The 21,015-nt window shown below is 33.4% G+C and overlaps 2 protein-coding genes across 2 annotated transcripts in view; one reads left to right on the forward strand and one right to left on the reverse strand.

Annotated features, from left to right (window-relative positions):
• RARS2 (arginyl-tRNA synthetase 2, mitochondrial) overlaps window positions 1–21,015 on the forward strand; it is a 68,889-nt gene that overhangs the window by 26,976 nt on the left and 20,898 nt on the right. The window contains exons 3-8 of the mRNA XM_011367377.2: window positions 2,473–2,575; window positions 3,897–3,980; window positions 10,456–10,553; window positions 15,727–15,782; window positions 18,140–18,223; window positions 20,901–20,977. Of these exons, the coding sequence (XP_011365679.1) occupies window positions 2,473–2,575; window positions 3,897–3,980; window positions 10,456–10,553; window positions 15,727–15,782; window positions 18,140–18,223; window positions 20,901–20,977 (502 nt within the window). The remainder of the gene's footprint in view (window positions 1–2,472; window positions 2,576–3,896; window positions 3,981–10,455; window positions 10,554–15,726; window positions 15,783–18,139; window positions 18,224–20,900; window positions 20,978–21,015) is intronic.
• SLC35A1 (solute carrier family 35 member A1) overlaps window positions 12,697–21,015 on the reverse strand; it is a 58,530-nt gene continuing 50,211 nt past the window's right edge. Inside the window, exon 9 of the transcript XR_002782113.1 lies at window positions 12,697–14,065. The gene's annotated coding sequence lies outside the window, so the exon portion shown is untranslated. The remainder of the gene's footprint in view (window positions 14,066–21,015) is intronic.

The raw sequence follows: 21,015 nt of genomic DNA on the forward strand, positions 1-21,015 counted from the left end.
GTTGTTTATTTAATGTGATGTGAATCAATTTGCTCAGGTCTCCTAATTCAATTATAGTTTCAGCTACGGTAGAATTCCTATTTAATACTGATCAAAGTAGAGAGGATTAATAGTTTTATTACTTGCCAGTACTATTCAGGTCTAGAGATTTCACTCTAACACCACAACAACAGCTCCTCAGACATAGTGGGAAAGGAGCTATTGCTTTTTAACTTTTTTTTAAATTAAATAATATTAAAGTAGAGGAAATAGTTTCATGACCCCTCCGAGCCATCATTCATTATTATTGACACATAGTCAGTTTTGTTTCATCTATATTTCTACCTACTCTCCTTCACAATGGATTATTTTGACAGCTACTGCTTTTCATAGTCAAGATGTTATGTCTTTTAAGGTTTTTCTTAATTTTTCTATCACAAAAGCAAAACAGATAATCTTAAGGAAACTCAGGAAAATACAGAAGAATAAGACAAATTCTCTTTAATCTTACTGCAGTGAGACAACTTATGTTAGCAAGTTGGTGTATTTTTACATTGTCTCTTGGAATATGTCTTGCAGCCTTTAAAAAACAGCTATAAAAATACTGTATGTATAATTTTTTAACTCTTTTCCCTTGACGTCATTCTTTTCATGTAAATATCACTTTTTAACATTGGCTAAGTAATATTCTCATTCTCCCTTGTTGATAGATATTTAGAATGTTTTCAGTTCTGATTTTTTACATAATTGACATTCAAGAATTACCTGTTTAAATAAAGCAAAAGTTCCTTGTGGGTATATAAAGTTCCCAAAAAAGGAAAACTGGGAAATAAGTCAAATCTGGTTGTTTCCCCCCACCCACTACCCTAAAGCATTTACTTCTCTTTTGGGTCTTTATTACTGGCAATAACCCTTCACATAATTTTAGAATTCATGTTTTAAATATTCCTAGTTTAATATATTATTGTAAGTCATTATTAATAGACTAAATGGGTAATTTTTTAATTTGTCTTTCTATCACTAAACTAATTGGAAGTTTTGTGATTCTGTTGAGACAGTAACATTTTTAAATTCAATTGAACTAGTTTATCATGTCTAGAATAAAATTATAGATACTTCCTACTATTCATAATTTTTAAAAACTATCTATAGAAAATAATGTAACCTCTTTGTGTTTCTTAGATGTTTTAAGAGCCATCCTATGGGTTTATGGTCATATTAAACCTTTTATAATGTATCCTAGCCAAATGTCAAATATCTTTGGTTTATATTCAGATCTGTATAATTTCAATTAATATTGTCATGGATCTTATTTTAAATTCTTTTCATTTTTAAGTATCTTTGTGTTTGTGTGTTAGTCCTATTATTCTCATTTTGCTAAACTAATCCCAGTTTCCCACATTATTGGCACAAAAACTTGATTAAGCTATCAGAGTCCTTTGGTAAGAAAAAATAAATGCATTCAAAGCTTACATGAGTTTTCACAATTAAAGTTAATCTTTAGAAAATTGGAATGTCATATAGTCATTAGAGAACAGTCTTAGGAAAAAAAAGTTTGCCAAACAAGCCAGTATATGAAGAAGTACAGACAGAATAATTCCCAGGGCCCAGAACTGGTGGTATTTAACATTTTTATTTAACATCAGAGCTAGAATTAGTATTATTTACCCAGAACTTAATTTCTCAGCTACACTTTGAAGTAGGTATAATTATTATCACACTTTTACTGAGTTACAAGGGAGGTACAAATGTCAGTAGATGAGTTTGGGTTGGTAAATATAATCCACTCTAGACTGCTGGATAATAGATTAAAAGCTCAGGAAAATTTTTAATGGTCATTGTGGTCTTTAATGTATAGAATGAAAGTCACACAGGACTATTTTGGTATATGTCTAAATTTCAAGTGTGATAAGAACAAAGTCGCTTGTGCTCCTCTAAAATATGTCCTTTTATGTCAGTCACATTGAGCTAGACAGACAGTGGTTCAGCCTATTTACTTTGCCCACAGAGTCTCATTCTCTGGTTCCTTATTAAAGATCAGAAGATGTTCAGTGAGAGTAATTATGTAGATGTATATCAATTTGTATACATCAATTAAAATTTTTTGTATATCAATTACAATTTTTTTATACTTTGAACTATTTCAAACCCATAGAAAAATTTATAGAGAATAACGTAATGAACACTCACATGCTCACTTTCTAACATGCCAAGTCTTAACTTTTTCCAAAGTGGTTGCTGTATCCCACAGAGATAAAAACCTACAATTAAATAGTAGAAGAGGAATAATTTTATAAGATGATAAAAGATAAAGTTCTAAGTAAATATAAGATGATATTTCTAATTTTTTTTTTTGGCTTTATGTATTGAAAGCATAACACCTGATAAAATTGTGTCAATGTGGAGAACTCCATATTAGTCTTTTTTTTTTGTTACACTAGTAAGGTTTTTAGGATAACAACTGCTTTTTCTTATTTCAACATCTCTCTTTAGAGAAGTAGCGGATTTTCAGCTTTCTATGGATTCTCTATTGGATAATAGCAATGACCATTCCAGACCAGATATTCAAGCCCAAGCCACAAGACTGGCAGAGAAGGTACTTTAGCCTGTTATCTTTTTTTGACATTATAATAAACTTATTATTTTAAAGAAAAGAATTACTTGCAGACTATCTCAACCCTAATAATGAATTTAATAGTGTATCTTTGTTCAAGGTACCTTGGAATATATAATTTAAAATTATTTTAGCCATGTACTATAAGATTAGGTTGATTTTCCAAATCAGTTATAAAGAATTCCTCTTGATCTGACATTGTTCAATTTTTTGATTAACTACTTACAGGAAGTCTGAAGTATTAATTAATTTACAGATTGAAGCCAAATGGACTTCTGAATTTAGGAGAACAAGCTTGAGAAATTAGAGCAGTGGTTGCACTTTTTAAAATGAGTTTCTGAGAAGATGAACATTAAAATATGAGAAGAAATGATTAGATGTAAATAGAATCATGATTGCAGAGAAGAAGTGGTTAGGTGATTTAATAAACCTCTTTCACTTCTGATTTCTCTGATAGGTTTGGTATCTAAAATAGGAATTGAAAGGATTGTAGAGAATGACCAGATTTAAACTGTAAGGGTAATACCATCAGAAAAGGCAGGTCTTTTTTTAATAAGGTTATACATTTGACTCAGAAGGGATGTCTGAGCTCACTAAAGAATTAGAACAATGAAAGTCACTATCATAGAAAAAGATGTTTGAAGAATGAGTATGATAAAGGAATTTTAGTAGCTGAGTCAATATTTGATTTAAAAAAACCTACATTTTTATTTGCAACTACATCAAGAGTGGAATCATCCTAATTGTAATATTTAGTCTCAAAATGAAAACTAAAGGCTCTTCAGTGACAACAAGTCCATGGGTATATATCAGGTGCTTTGAGCATCTAGTTAGTTAAAATTTTAAGACATATTCACTGAAGACAATGTATTTAAATTATTTCCATTTTATGTGTTGGTGCAAGTGATTTAACGTAGGCCCCGACAGAATGTCACGTTATGTGGCTCTTTTGAAAAAAAAAAAAGGTAGGTGAGCTGAAAAGTGTTCATTGCATGTCAGGGTTTGTAGGGTGGGGATAAAGTGATGCTCTTTTTCTTCTATGTTAGATGGAAATTTTGAGATGAGGGAATGAGAAAGAGAAAGGGACTAGGAATATAGAATAGTATTCTAGTCAGAAAAAGAAGAAAACATGTTTACCCAATAGAATTGAAGAGACTAAAGACCCAAGTCCAGATACAATGACTGAGACAGATAATGCACCTGCTGCCTTTGGATAGTTAAAAATTTGATAGTATTAGAACTACAACTCTCATTAGGCCTATTTTTTAACATACCTACTTTACTTGATTTGTTATCTTTTCAGCTAAAATGTGATACAGTGGTGAGTGAAATCAGCACTGGTCGAGGGACTGTAAATTTCAAAATAAACAGAGAACTATTAACAAAGGTAAGAATGGGTTATATTTCAGCTCTTGCATCTATACTCATTTTCTCTGCTGTAGCTACAGTGGTTTCCCTCTAGTTTTTAAATTTAACTGTGACTCCTCTTGCCTCCAAACCTTTGCACATTCTGATCCCTCTGCCTGGAGTGCCACCCCAAGTTAACTTCAGATCTTGATATTTCCTGGGCATTGCTTTTCTGACCCCTGCATATATATGCTCTCATAACACTATATATTTCTCCTTTGCAGAATTTACCATAGTTGCTATTTTATATCCTTTTTATTTGATTAATGCCTATTGTCCTTTAAACTGTAATTTCCATTAGGACTGATAGTTTGTTTTTCTCACTATTGGATCCCCTGTTCCTAGATGTGAGGTAACTATTGCCAAATGAGTTAATAGATTCTGTATTGAATACCAGAAAGGTGCTGCTGGGTTCTGCTCTCTCTTAGTCTATAATCTGTTGGAAGCATAAGATTTATACAGAAGAAACCATAAGATAGCTTCTTCTTTTAATAAAATAAATATTAAAACAACAAAAAAAAAAGATGATTGGTTCAATAAGCTTAAGAAAGATCAAAGATGGAGAAATCAGGATGGCCTGGAGGGGTTGGGTAAAATGCATAAAGGAACTGGGTCTCACATGAATGAGACCATGGAGGACACGTAATCCTGGATAGGCAGTACTTTGATACCTTTTATTGAGAGTCTCATATCAATTTTATCATAATGCATGCTTTGGTCTTTAAAAAAAAAAAAAAGATATATACCAGCATTGAGTTGGTCAGGCTTAGTAATGCTGTAGTCTTGAAAATAACTATAAAACTAATATATCTAACTATAGTTTCTCACTGAAGGAGAGTTAATGTTTTATGTTTGTCTTTAGATCTTTGAACTTTTATCTTTTTTTCACTCTTATTTGAAAGTAAATTAGTTACCAAAATCAGTCACAAGGATAAGAAGGAAATTTGTTTTGAGCTTGTTAAAAAGTGTCTACATCCTGCTAGGCTGTTGATAATATTTCATGTCAATTTAGCAAACCAGTGAATCTAATTTACCATTTTTAAATAAGTGACTCTTACAGTTGCTGTCATTTTTTTTTTTTTTATGGAAGTAGAAATGCAACTTACCAAAGTGCCCCCCAAACTTTAGGCCACTTGATAGGCGTCAATATTGTAATTTTTTTGTTTTCCCTGAGATGGGAAAATGTGCTATAGTAGATGGAGTTTGCCTTTTCAACCAGATTACCTGAAAGAGATGTGGTTTTTATTTCAAGGCAAGACATATATTTACTTAATAATTTAAAATTTCAATGGCCATGAATTTTCATGCTTTATTACAATTAACAAACCGAGATTTTTCTCTGGTTTAAGGATGCCCACTTGCTCACTTATTAAAAATATTCCCAAATCCTTCTCAGTTGACAACGGAGGGACAAGAGTTAGGGCTTTGAGGTCCAGCTACTCTTTCTCACATGAAAATCCTGCCTCCATTGAGGATCTGAATCTCAGCGTGATTTTTGTTAAAGGAACAAACAGATTGCTCACAGTGGCACAATAAAGATACACACCCTACATCATTGAACACTGATAGTCCGAAAAAGGTATTGAATATGCTTTTGTTAAAAGTTATAATTTTTTAATGATAATTATTTTTTGCTCAAAATCTAATTTCTTCTACATCTGGCCTCATTATTTTCAGGCCTTGACAGTGGCATTTATTTGCATGTCTAATGAATTTTTCAGATCACATCAAATAAAATTCAACTCTTCTTAGGACCATTATAAAACTTTTTTATTTTTATATCTTAAAGTTATCAAGATTGATATGTAGCCAATGATCTTTGTTTAAAACTTATTCCTCAAGCAAAGAATTATGAATTTGTTATTGCTTACACATGTATAAACTTAGCCTTGCATAAAACATTATCTGTTCACACATTGCAATTGAATTATTAGCACTGGTAGCACTGGGAATGATTAGTTAGCTTAAGTTTGGATCAGTAATAGTGTCTTAAAATGCCTTCATCTAAATCCTCCTCAAAGATAGGAGGCTAAAATGTGAAATTTATTATCTCTGTGACTAGATAATAAATATTTCAAAGCTGGAAAATATGACCAATGCATATATTGTGAAGAATTATCCCTTTGGTACCAAACCTGTACCTGTCAGTAGCTTGCAGATGACTTTCACAAGAAACTGTAACTTAAAGTAATAGTTAATTCAGTTTACAGAAAGAAAGAAAAAAGAAAATATGAGTTTAACTAAATAAGAAAAAGGCAAACAAAATCCTGTTTTTTAGGTGCACCTTGGAAATACACAAGGTTAACATTTTTATTTCATGAGTACACACATGCATTTTTTGTTTGCCAAATTCAACTTTGCATGTTCTACCAAAACTTAAGAAAAAGAAAGATACTAATTTAAATGGCTCTAAATCTGTTTGTTATTTCACTAATTAAGTTTATGCCAGAAGGCATTAGATGCACTCAAGTCACAATTAGTGCCAGTTGGATGAACACATGGAAAGAATGAATAATTAAGTTCTTTTCCACTATTGACCAAAGAATTGACTAAACAGATAGGCAGTGGTAGCTTGCCTTAGAAGTTTTGTTGAGAGCTGTAGAGAAATTTATGACAAAAATCGTCCACAAGAAAAGTGATAGTGACAGACAAACGAAAAGTAACAGCCAATTGGAATATTTGTTAATTTGCTAAAGCATTACAAAAAAATGAAACCTTTGAAAGATTTAATTGCTGATTATAAACTTTATGCACTAAATTTACATCTTACATTTAGACATATTAATGAATAGATAGGCTCTAGCTTATTCATCTATCGGAATATCAGGGAACTTTACTAGCTCACTGACATTCTATAGTTAACAACTTTCTTCAGGAACTGTATTGCTGAAATCTAAAGATAAAATGGCATAGATTCTGCCCTCAAGGATCTTATAATTGAAAAGAAAAGCATAAAAAATATCAATGTAATGTGTGATGGATATGATAATGTGATGGCTGGTATAATGAAGGCATGTATAAAGTTGCAATCCAGTGTGAAAAAAGGTTCCCAAATCTATCTTGAGGTGAGAGAAGAAAATTTCAAATTGAGATAACGATAAAGAAGAATGTACTTGGAAGTAACAAAAGCAGACATTCCAGGCAGAGGGGTTGCCTTGGGCCAGAGGACAGCCAGTCAAGAACATGGCATTGTCTTGAAATCACCAAGTGATTGTTATGGTTCATACATAGGATGGTATGGAAGAGGATATGAAATTATACAATATGAAAGGCCTCGTGTGCCCTTCATAAAGAGTGTCAGTTTTTTCCTCTGTCATCATTTTCCATGATGTATTTATTATGTATACCACAGCTAGCATATGTGATGACTTTTGGTATTATGCTAATGAAATTTATTTCATTTTAATGATTTTACAATTGACCATTGAACAACGCAGGTTTGAAATATGTGTCCACTTACACGTGGATTTTTTCAATACCGTAAATGTATTTTCCTTATGATTTAATAATATTTTCTTTAGTTTTATTTTAAGAATACAATATATAATACAAATATATGAAATATGTGTTAATTGGTTGTTTCTGTTATCGGTAAGGCTTCTAGTCAACAATAGGCTATTAGTAGTTAAGTTTTGGGGGAGTCAAAAGCTATTCATGGATTTTTGACTGTATGGGGTATTGGCACCTCTAACCCATGCATTACTCAAGAGCAAACTGTATATTTATTGCAGAAAAATAACTAATGCTGGGGATGAAGTACAGCATAGAGAATATAGTCAATATTTTAATAACTATGTATAGTGCCAAGTGGGTACTAGACTAATTGGGGGCATCACTTTGTAAATTATATTAATGTCTAACCACTGTGCTGTACACCTGAAAGTAATATAAAATAATGTTGAATGTCAACTCTAATTGAAAATTGGAAATTAAAAAAATAATACTTCTAACTCATGATTTTTATGGATATTACAATGTGCCTTTTAAGAAATCAGTTCTCTCAAAATTAAAAAAAAAGTAAAAGTGATATGCTTGTAAAGTAAAAATCAAATCAGAAGTTGGTGAATCTTTTAAGCAGTAAAGAATCTTTGAAGGAACATAGACTTGGTTAAAGATGTATATTATATAAGAAGATATGTGTTACTGTTTTGTCGCGGTGGTAGTTTTGTAGCAGCATAGCTGACAAATGATGAGGGTCTAAGCCCGGTGAGAGGGTATAACCATAATGATATTTAGGAGTTAGCATGTGCAGGGGTTGGTGATTAATAGATGCTAGGTCATGGAGATTGTGGAGGAGAAAGGATAAATGTTAGGAACTCCTAAGTTTCTGACTTGGTTAGCTGGAGATAAAGATTATGGATATGGAGAATGTAGAAGGAAGAGAAGTATATTTCATTAGAAGTGTCTGAGAGAGGTGCCCAGTCCTGAGTTGGACATATCAGTCTGTGGCACAGGAGAGATTTTGTTAGGTAAGTAGTAGTTGAAGTCTTAGAACTTTAGACCTAGGAGAAGTGTAAAAGTAAGGAGCAAGAAGCAAGCAAGGAAGGTGTGTAGTGAGGAGTGGCGGGCAGACAGTGGAAGAGGAGCTTGCAAAGGAAACTGAGAAGCAAAAATCAGTAGAAAGTGGTGTAATTACAACCAATGAGGGAGAGTAGTTGCAAGGAGCAGAGAGTAATCATCAGCTAAGATGGTACATGAAAAGTGGGCAGCGCTGGGGAAGGCAGAAAGGGACCAGAGTTAGGGCAGATGATCAAAAGGAGCTCTAAACTTTAGCCTTATCTTAATTGTTTAATTTTTAAATTTTACATAAAGAATGTATTCATAAAAGTAATATATTAAGTACAATATAAGCATTCAGTTAGATTTGGCATTTAGAATTTTTATTTGAAGAGCACTTTCAGTGAAATTAAAAAAACTTCAGTAGCCTGTGGGTTAAATTGTTAATGGAAGGTTTGGAAGTGTATATAAGATAGTTCTTTATTAAAGTTGTTTTTTTTGTTTCTCTATGCCAGAGAAATCAACAAACTGAGAGTCATTCATTAAAGAGAATTCTAACTTATTGCTATTACCATTTGTGAAGTCTACCATCCATGACATAAAAAGGGATGGAAAGTGAAAAAGATGGTCATACCTTAACTTAAATATTATCTGAATATGAATTTCTTCTCTCTAATGTTTACCTCCCCATTTGCAATCTTCTTGTTACCGTATTCTTGGAGTAATTACCATTTAATAGGCCTTTAGTGTATGGCAGGCACTACTCTCCTTAATGTCTATATATTTATTAATCCTTTCTCTGTTCTATTGTACAGTGTGAGTGAACAGAATATTATTTTCTCTGTGTTCTTGGGCAAATACTGTTTCTGAACCTTAGTTTTTTGTAGCTCTTCAGCAGGAAGTGTTGCCCACCTCTAAGATTGTGAGGCTTAAAGATAACAAAAGCATGTAGACTCGAACCTAGCCCTGTGAAGATGCTTCTTAAAAGTATTGCTTTGCCGCTTCCTGTTACCTTCTCTGCCTTTTCCATTAATTGGCCATCTTAGCCAGCTCTTAATGATAGTAAAATTCTTCATATCATAAACTACATACTTCGGACTCAAAATCCAGTTTGAAAAGAAAATCAATGTAAGAATGAATAAAAGTCTATTACAGTAAATTCAAACTCGTAAATAAATGAATGAATCAGTCATTACTGTTAGCAAAAAACAGTATGAATTTTATGAACTATATAGTAGTTCTGTGTTAATAACGAAAAATTAATCTAGAATGTCTTGGCAAGTTCTGTGAAATTTCCTTGTTTTTTACTTATGTAGCCAGTAGGCATTTGAATTGCAATTTTTTGTTTTCTACCATTTCTTACAATCATTATATTGCAGAAGCAGTAGCAGCATGTACTAGTTAACATAAGCTATGGAGTAAAAAAGGTTTTTGCTATATGATTTAATAACCATATAACCTTGGGAAAGTTACTTAACCACTCTGCTTCTATTTCCTCATTTGTGAAAATGATACTTATCTCTGAGGGTTATTGTAAGGATTAAATGAGTTAATACATAGAAAATGCTCAGAACAGTGCCTGACACATAGTATGAAGTTAAATATTAGATGCTGCTTCTGGTTTTGTTATTACTGGCTGTGGACTTTTGGCAGTTATTTAATTTCTCTAAACTTCAGTTTTTTTCACCTATAAAATATCTACATCGTTGGTTACTGGAAGGAGGAATAGGCATGATGTATAAAAAGGCCCAGAGCCCCCATAAATATTAACTCATGTTATCACTGCTCTGACTAGCATTAGCAATAGGCGAAGGTGGTGGTGCTGCTGACAGTGCTATAAAATTCTCAGTTCCATAAATTAGAATGAACAAATTAGTAACATTTAGTTCCCAGTAACAAAGTAATTAAGAAAATTGCAGCTTTTTTTCTATGATTAAATCCCAGCCTTTACTTTTCAGACCGTGCTACAACAAGTAATCAAAGATGGTTCAGAATATGGATTAAAAAGTGAGCTTTTCTCTGGTCTTTCCCAGAAGAAGATAGTGGTTGAATTCAGGTGAGTATGTCCTCATCTTATGTGTTAGTTAATCAAGCTGACTGGGCAGGTGAGTGTTTTACCATTATCATCTGAGGTCTCACAAAATTACACATAGAATAATTGAAAACCAATGAGATTATATTGTTTTCTTAAATTTACAGTGAATTGATCATTAAACTATGAATAAAAGTTTTGGACTCCAATGAAAAAAAGTTTAATGATTATTATGAGCTCGTTTTCTTTTTGAATTAAGTATTTAACACTTTTTTGGAAGAATGAGTTCATTTTACTAAACTTTTTTTTTTTGCTTTGGTAGACAGTTTATCAAATATACTACATTTGTACCTTATTCTGTAGTTTTTTAAATCATTCACACATGAACTTAGTTAAAACATACTTTATAGAAAACCATCTGAAAAACTAAAGTAAAAATAAGAATGCACATTTTACACATATTAGATGAACTGCTGAAAATGTTAGGAGTTATTTTAATATTACTAGACTCATAGCAGTATAAATGGTTACTACCATATTACAAATTTTAAAGTAATTTGATTACCAGAAAACAAAGCCTTGTAGTATTTGTAATGTATAATTTTAAAAATTACCAGAAAATATCCTGAAGTTTTAATATGCCTCTAAATAGTCTTCATAATAACTTTCTGATATGGTATCAGTACAACCATCTAGTATTTGAACTGTTTTAAAGTAACCCAAAAAGAAAAGGAAGCTTTCAGAGAACAGTTGACAGGTTGACAGCTCATGAAAATTATCAGAGATACTGAATTTGCCTTCATAAAAGCTGAAGAAGAGTCTTAATGAACTGTTTTTCCCACTTAGAAAGATAGAACTTACTACAGCCTTTTATTTTCTTAAGTATCTATTACTGTGGAGGTTTAAAAAAAAATTGATATAGTAAATATGATTTCAGGTTCCTTGACTCATTATTATAACTTATGTTGATAACTTAATTCAACTTAGTTATGATTAGTACCTGGGTAATCAGAGGTGAGTGGGTTTTATGGATTCTACATTTGTACTCTCTGTCATTCATTTGTGTTCTTAGAAAAGGCAGATCTTCTAAGACTCATCTGTTTATAATAAGGACTGATTGCTAAGTAAACTAATGTTCTTATAGAGCAATCAGATATTATGAATAAATCTTATACTCCCAGTACATTCAAATGTTTGTTGCATCACAGAGAAGAGAGGGGCTTCATGTGGTCATCCTTATATCGGAGAGGAGCTACACTAAGGCCATCCCACAAAGAAAGTTGCCTGTCATTTTAGTTATCTTCTCTTGCATAACAGGCTACTTCAAAACTTAATACAGGGATTGCCAACCTTCAGCCCATGGGAAAAATCCAGTCTGCTGTATGTTTTAGTAAAGTTTTATTGAAACACAGGCTTGCACATTCATTTACATGTTGTCTACAGTGGTTGCATTCATACTACAATAGTAGTTGGGTAGAATTGAGTTAAATAGTTGAGATAGAGACCAGGTAGCCTGCAAGCCTGAAACATTTACCATCTGGCTCTTTATGAAAAAGTTTGCCAACTCCCAATTATTGTCTTAAAGCAACCATTTTAATGTTCATGACTCCATAGATCAAGAAATCAGGGATGGTTTAGTTCAATGGTTCTTTTACTTACCCGTGGTCAGTTATGTAGCTCTTTATCTAGAGATTGTACTGGGGCTAGAAATCCAGGTGGCTCATTTGTGTGGCAGCTCACCTGAGGGCTGGCCGGGCATCTCTCTCTCCACATTCTCTGCAGCAGAGTAGCCAGATTGCTTTTAAAAGGTGCTCAGGACTCCAAGATGGTAAAAACATATGATCTTGAGATAGGCACAGCATCACATCTGTCACATTCTCCTGGTCAAAGCAAGTCACAAGATAAGCCCAGATTCCAGGGGAAAGAAAATAGACTTCATCTCTTACTGGCAAGAGTGACAAGAGATTGTGGCCATCATTAATTCTTTTCATTCATGTCTTTAAATTAATGCAGGACACATTGCCTTCTTCTCTGGGGAGACACGTCAGTACCGTACTATCACAATCCTTGCTATTACCTAACCAGCAGTAAAGGAAAATCATCAGGGAAGTGGTGTAGAATCTGTTTTCATGCATACATGCGTGCTTGAAATAATGCCATTGTAAGTTTCATAAAGTTTGAAAAGTTGTCACCAGTGCTCAATTCTAATATCTTCTTCCTCATTTCACTTTACCATCTTTCCTCCCCAAACAAACTCAAAATACCAAGACTTCAGTCTTCCTTATTCATTGATTCTCTGGCTTTTCTCCTACATTTTTGTTTCCCATATAATGCTCCTATTTGTTTATGCTTGTTACAAATGTCTAAAAATAACCTGTTCTATTTGAATTGTATTCTGTAGGCTTTTTGAATGTCGGTTTATTTGCTTCTGTATTTGCCCCTCAGCTTTTTTCTAAAGCAGTTAAGGAAGGCTGGAACTTAAGCATCTGAATGCTGATGAAGGCGAAGTCTATTTCCCAGCAGCCATCTTCGCTCTCTGTTATTTTCCATTTGGCATTGCTGTGAGAGCATCGCTGCTCCCTCCCTTAGAAGTTTTCTAGCTGCTGTGGTACTTACCATTGTATTTTCAAAGTAGAGACAAACAGATAGGGGTGGGGGGACGGAGGCTAGGGTCAAAATGAATAGAAAATATTATTCTTGAATTTCTTCTGAAAATGAGAGAGGTGGAAGAAGATAATTTTTTAAATATGTAGTATCTTAAATAGACCAGGCAACTTTACCCCAAAAAGCAAGAGATGTAATCACTGTGTTCAAGAAACTGGAGATGATGATGGTTGATGACAGGTCAAGTAAGTTGCTCAGGGTCATAGAGCTGACTCTGAAGCCTGAATACTTAACCTTGACTGCCTCCCTGTACATAGTGTCAGTTGTCATATATTTTATCAGATTTAGGAGCAGTGTGATAAAGTTCCAGGGTAGATGACTGTCCATCATAGATGGGCTGTAAAACTCAAAGGTAATTACTGTCACCTCTCTCCTCTCTGCAAAGTCAGCCTCTTCTACTTTGTTCAGATTCAGCCTGCAGGAGGAGCACAGTCAGCAGTAGTAGCTTTTCCTTTTTCCCCAACAGTCTTCTCCCACTTGCTACTGTTCCCAATGTGAAGTGTTCTCACAAAACAGATTGAGGACTTCCGATTGGAAAATGAGACTCCAAAAGATCAGGGTACCAGTTCTGACTGTTAGTAACTGATTCGGTGATCTTGGATGAGACAGCTTTTTCCCTGGTCTCTTATCCGAAAAATAAGAGCAATAATATGTGTCTTTTCTTACAAGATTGAGCAAATTACATGAAATCATTTTTTACAAGTCCCAATAAGGTGTCCAAATTCATTCACTGTGGCTTTGGTTGCCAAAGGAGTTGAATTTGTCTTTTCCATTTCATTTCATTGTGTTCCTTTCCCAGTAGAAATATGGTGCCAGAGAATGGCAAATTGATGATTTCAAGCAACATTTTGTCAAGACTGAAGACTTGGATAGATTCAATTCTTCTAATCGTAGAGAAAAAAAATATAAAAACCCTGTGAAAGCTTTTAAAATATATATTTATATATATATATACTTATATATATAAATATATATATATATATATACCTAGTTTGAAAAAAAATCAAAGATTACAAAAGGATATTCAGTGAAAAGTCTTCTCCCCATCCCAGTTTCCTGGTTCTCTCCTTATCAGCATTTACCAATACCAGTTTCTCGTTTACCCACCTAGAGATATTCTGTGCATTTATAGACAAATCTTACACATTAGATATCGTTCTACTCCTTGCTATTTTCACTAACCAATGTATCTTATGTTCCTTTAATATTGGAACATCCAAGGCTGTTTTGTAATTTTTATTGTTTCATAGTATTCTCTGTTGATTTTTTAAATATGCTTTATTGAGGTTTAATTACATACAGTACAATACAGGTCACTGTCGTTCAACATATAATTTGATGAGTTTTAGCAAAGGTGTATAGGTCACATAACCACCACCACTACAATTATGGTATTAGAGAGAAACATTTCCTCTTTTTTCCCTTTTTTATTGATTTTTACTTTATATTATTCTCTTTTATTCTGCTCTTTTTGGTCCTCTCCTAGTTTCTTAAAAGAGAACATTAGATTATTGATTTGAAACCTTTTCTAATATAAACATTTTGTGCAACAGATTTTTCTGCTTTAGCTCACAAATTTGCTATTAAGGCAGTCTTAGGGGTCACTTTGTTCTCATCCTCTCAGGAATCACAGTCCTTCACTGTCTGGTTTCATAAAACCAGTCAGTGTCTTATATATTTTTCTGGTTTTCTTGTTAATTTATCTTTCTGATATGAAAAAACTTATGAAATTTCAAACACAGAACACGATAAGTAAATCTCATGTGCTTCTCACCCAGATTCACGAGTCATCAGGATAGTGCCACATTTGCTTTATTATTTTTTTTTAACTCCTCGTTGTCTTAGTTCCTTCATTTGTGAAATTAGAGATTAGAATACCTTACCTCATACCTCTTAGGAGTATTAAATGAGTTAATGCATATAACATGCATGAAACCACGCCTGTCAGGTAGTGAGTGCTCTTTGCTATTGTTAAATTATTGATTACAACTTCTTAAGCATACAGAGGAGTGATAAAGGTGTTGACTGAGAATTTGGAGTGGTGATCAGATTTCTAATTATTCTGGGAAGTTTTATGCATAAATATTTCTATATTTCTTTATTTTAATTTCTGATATAATAAATATTGCTAGATATTACCTATAAAACAAAATTTCTTTGGGGTCCTCAATAATTTTTAAAAAGAATAAAGGGTTTGTGGACTGGTGCACTAAACTTAATTCTCTATAATCAACATTGCTTGTGTCAAAACAATGTCTCTGAATTTCTTTATCAATCTTTAAATGTTTCTGCTTCCTAAATGTGCCACTTCTGTGTGTAGTACTTCCTCGTGAATCACAGTATCAGTTTCACTAAGGATGATTCTTTGAGTTCTAATTTTTCTTTGCTCTAAATTTCTAATTTTTTACTCATCTTTGCCCTAAATTGCCAAAGGCCTTAGTCCCCAGTTGTATTAAACTGTGGAGGCATGACCTAGTTCATTTTAGAACTCTTGTTCTTAGAACAGAAATATAACTTTTGCAATTATTTGCAGTTCACCTAACGTTGCCAAAAAATTTCACGTTGGACATTTGCGTTCTACCATCATAGGTAAGTGTTGATTCACAGAAAATACTAAATATGCTTTTGGGAGAGTATTTGATAATGCCGTTTAATGGTTTAATGCTTAAATAACAATAGGACAAAGAAGTTTAAATTTATATGAGCTTAATACTAATTAAATATTACATGAAATGGGAAAAATTGGTTTTAGAAGTAAAAAGAAATTTTAAACCAAAAGATTAACTCAGAAATCAGTTTTAACTGGTATGTTTGTTATGATTTTAACTTTTTAAAAATATGTATGCATATGGAGAAGATCTGAAGGGTACAGAAATGAAAACAGTTATGTGGGGATGATATTAATCCCCCCAAATTTTTTGTCTATATATTTTCTTTTTAAAAAGAAACAATGTTATATGTCAATCATATCTTAATTTTTTAAATCCAGACTAGAAATTAAAACAAGACTATTCTAATAGAGATTACTACCATATGTCATAGCTATATACTTACAATTTTCATGTATTTAAAACATATAATGCAGCAGCCCAATTTAAAAACTGTAATTAGAATTGTATAATATCAGAATTGAAAGGGACTTTGAAGTTTATTTCATCTACTCTGTCTTCTGGTATAGAAATCTGTCTGTTGCATGCTTAAGACAAAGCCATTTAACAGTATTTGAATACTTCTAAGAATTGGAGAAATCAGTACTTCGTGCAATTATTATTAAACTGGAGTCAGCTGTCATTGTTACAAAGTCCTCAAGCAGCATTTTGAGAGGAAATGACAGGACTTGATGAAAAAAGTATAAGAAATATACTATATAAGAAAAGCTACATGAGTCAGTCAAAAGTATAGGAATGAGTAAATGATGGGTAGAGCATGATAAAGTTGTTTAATAGTTATTAAGGGAAATAGTTGGACCTGGAAGAGAGAATATTTATTGAGAATTTACTTTCCATGTTAAGTGTTTCCATGTATTAGCTCAATTAGTTTCCCAAGAGCCTTGTTGGTAAGTACTATTAACTCTGGTCTATGGATGAGGAAACTCAGATACCAAAAGTAACTTTTCTAAAATCACATAACTAGTAAGTGTCACAACTAGCTAAGACTGGAAATTAGACAATCAATTCCAAAGCCTAGATTCAGTCTTTTAGTTGGATTTGTAAGATAATAAGGTGCTAAGAAAAATAGGAATACAGTCTGAGTACTTTTGTAAGGTGGTTCCTGTTGCTGGGACTATACAGAGTGAGAAAGTCTAGAAGTAGGGGAGCTGGAAGAGAAGTAGCTGTAGTAATTTAAGTCATATATGCATATTTGCAGAAAAATAGAAAGAGATTTATTACAGGATATTGAGTAATTTACAAAGTTGTTGGTAGTACTGAAGAAGCTTGGATTAAGCCGACAACAATGACTCCTAAAACTATACCATACCATTTGGTCATCAAGGGAGCACCTGCCTTTTTTGCAATCACTTCCACTGCTCTACAACCATGCTGCCACCGCTGTAGTCGGGAAACTGCCACGAGTCCTGCCATACCTTCTAGAATTCATACTAGCCAAAGAGCCCCATACCCAGTCTTTCAGTTACCTTGTTGGTCAGATGACAGGACAGTAGGCCCTCTATTAGTGATGTCACACACATACACACAAAGCATTCACAACTATGCTTGTTAGAAAAATAAAAATGGCTCCTTTTCCACCTCATTTCCACCTTCTAAACCTCTTGCAAGGTGTATCTGATGGCCCAAATCTAAATGATATCTGGAACCCTAACTGCAAGAGATTCTGGGAAATGTAATTTTTAGAATTCTAGCCTCTGCAGTATGTTGAGAGCACACTAGAAAGAGAGTGGAATAGATGTTGAATATCAAACCAATATCAGCAGTTCAAAGGGGTGAAGGCCTTGGACTGCTGTGTGTTGTTAGGGAGCAGGCATGAGAAGATGGACTTCAGTGATTGAAAGAAGGTAAAGTGAGCTGTTTAGAGAAAAAACAGTATGGTTCATGGTCTCAGGTTCTTTAGAGCACAGCCAAATTATCTCTTGTTAATTTCTGAGATTCTGTTATTTTCTGTTCTTGGGATTAACTTGGAGTAGCAATTACTCTACTGTGTGTTCCCAACTCCCATTAATTTTAATGAAAATTCTGTTCTTGTGAAAATTATGAGATTCTTTGGAATAACTTCCCCCAAAATAATTCCTTGCTTCCTTTCCATACATAAATGAAAACACAATAGTGAATGTTTTAGTTAAAAAAAAAAAAAAAAAATTGAGATGGTAAATTTTGCCAAAAGAATTTTGTTATACTTTGATAATAGAGAAGCACATGGTTCTTACGACAGAATGGATAACAAGAAATGGATAACAAGAATGAGAAACTGTTTATTTTATTGATTACTAGGCAATTTCATAGCAAATCTCAAAGAAGCTTTAGGACATCAAGTAACCAGAATAAATTACCTTGGAGATTGGGGCATGCAGTTTGGTAAGTTTGAGATTTTATTTTTCACTGTGAAATTTAGTACTTTTAAATATCATGTCACTTGATTAGCTGGACAAAATATAGGCAGAATCTCATTAGATATAGTGCCTCTTTTTTTTTTCCCTAATGTCTCTTTTGCATAAACATTGTATTCTATTTATTAGAGTAACTCTCACCACACAATTAAGTTTTGGGGGAGAAAGTTTCACACATTTAGAGCGACACCTGATAAATACAGGCTTTTGTGGTTTTATTAAAGAAAAGTAGCTTACATATGTGAGTTAAGTGTAGAGTGAGTATACAGGGGAAAAGTAAGTCTACCTACATACACTCTTCTCAACCACAACCCTGCCATTTTAAAACAAAGTCTAGCCACCCTCAGCCATCCTACATGAAGGGTCATCTGTTGTTATACTCAGTCAGTAGCCTAGAGGGAAAACAAAGTGGACACTTTGACTTCCCTTTAAATTATACAGTGGGGGAGTGAGACCCAGACAGATGAGTGCCACAAATTACCTCCAATGTCATAAGTTTAGTAATGAAAGTACAGAAGGGCAAGGTAAATGAAGTTACTGAGGTAGTGAAGGACTGGTAGAATGTGAATTGCAAACTTTTAAAACTTTCTGGCAACTACTATGTGTGTTTTAAGATCCAGCCCTAGTGTTACCTCTGTAAAGCATTTTGATACACAGACATGCCCCTGCCCACCTTCTCACATTACCAAGTTTCTAGTACCCGGCTCTACTCAAATACATTTCTGTCTTATTGTATGCATATTTGTGTGCTTCTCTCCCTGCTAGATGATATGTTCCTTGAAGGCATGGACCATGTCTTAATTATTTTTGTATCCATAGTGCTTCGCACATAAGAGGCACTCAGAATGATGAATGATTCTGTCCTGGGTAGTATTTTATAATACTAATCGAAAAGAAAGGCTAGTAATGTTTTAAAGCTTCTATAAAATGCAGTGTGCACTGCAAGTTCTAAAGCACACTGATAATATTCTGTTCCATATCTAGCGAAATGAAATCAAAGCTATCAAAAGACAGATTTATCATGACCTTCTCTTATGAATATTACCTTTTCAGTTAATCTTTTTTAGACCCTAAAAAGGGTAGAACTTGAACCTGTTAACAGTACCCTTACTATTCACAGTGGAGGAATCAGAAAACATGCCCTGCATTTTAAAAATCTACCTGCAGTTCACAGCAGTAGGTAGTCAGAGGTTTAGACTGTAGTTTCAGCAATCAGATTTAATAGATGGTGTTCGCTTTATATTAGTCTGACCGATTTAGGCATTTCACAGGCATTAGCAAATACGTGATTATGGTATTCATGAAATTTTAGCTGCAGGATTTTATTATAGCTGTTTTTCTCTAAAGTACTACAGTGGTTAATGATCTGTCAACATTTCCATTATAACCGTCATTGTTGAAGAGTTTTAATTTTGGCTGTTTCATCTATCCCTTAGTGAAAGTTGGCAGACAGTTCCTAAAAACAGAATTAGTTTTTGAAAATACATTAGGTGGAATGTTAAATGGAACTGGCCTTTACTTTTCCTATTTTTATTTTTTAGAACACTCTGGGCATCTTTCCACACCCTGTTCCCAAGACCCTGAATCACAATCCCATTCGCTTTTTCTTGAAAGTGAATAGAGCTGGTACATATTTCAGTCATCCTTCTAGATCCTGTCTAAGCTCCAAAGTATTGTATATCCATGTATTCAGTACCATCCCACTTTCTGCTGAGTCTGTATAGAAAAATGTACACCAGCAAGGCCCAGTGGCAATAGCTTCTTTAGAGCTGAAGCTTAGTAATTGATACAGTTGTAGAAAACAGATTGGTTTTTAAATAATTAAACTACCTTTTATAGCTCTTGGCCCCAGACTGCAGATATCCTTTCAAACTGAAATTGTGATCATCTTTTAGCATAATATCTTTAGAGTATAAATATTCATAGTTGATACAGGAATTTTCATTGCTGGAATCTATTACTATTTTTTAAAGAAAGTTCAAATTAATGCTATCTCTGAATTTATCATCAAAGACTAAAAAAATACCATGGACAAAAGACACATATAGCCAGATAAAAGAACTTTGTTGCTCGGTCACCTTGGATGAGAGAAGTAGTCCATGGGTGTTTCAAGTTTTTTGTTTTAATTCAGTTACTTGTTTAAGAACTAACGTTATAACACCCAGCTAATTCCACTTTTGTTTTATTTTAACATCTGCAAGTTTAAAAAGAAAGTTTTGAAATCACGTCCCATCAGTTTCTTCTCACAAATCTTGAGTGCCCAGTGCCTGGTATCATGATGTTTTCCCCGGAGAAGCTGCTCAATAAATTCTCATTTTATTATGTCTGCTAGGGAGGTGTTGGGCACTGTTAGTACAGAGATAAATTAGTCTGAGGCTCTGCCTTTGATGAGCTCATAGTCTGTTGGTTTCTGTGACACTAATATCAGTGATTGATCTTTTCCAATATATTGAATTTATGATTCAATATATTGAATTTGATTCGTGTCAGATTATGGGGTAGCAAAAGGTGATAGCATGTGTTTTGCAATGTTCTCAGGATATATAATTATGAGAGATTGATCTTTTTATAAAACTAGTTCCCTGCCATGACTGTTCTCTGCTGTTCTATTTTATAATTTTTTCATTTACAAATTATTGTGGTAGGTCTTCTGGGAACTGGCTTCCAACTGTTTGGCTATGAAGAAAAACTCCAGTCTAATCCTTTACAGCATCTGTTTGAAGTAAGTTGGCAAGAAACAATATTAGAAAATGCTTCAAC

This window comes from Pteropus vampyrus, unplaced genomic scaffold (genome assembly GCF_000151845.1).
Source record: "Pteropus vampyrus isolate Shadow unplaced genomic scaffold, Pvam_2.0 Scaffold133, whole genome shotgun sequence".
NCBI lineage: Eukaryota > Metazoa > Chordata > Mammalia > Chiroptera > Pteropodidae > Pteropus > Pteropus vampyrus.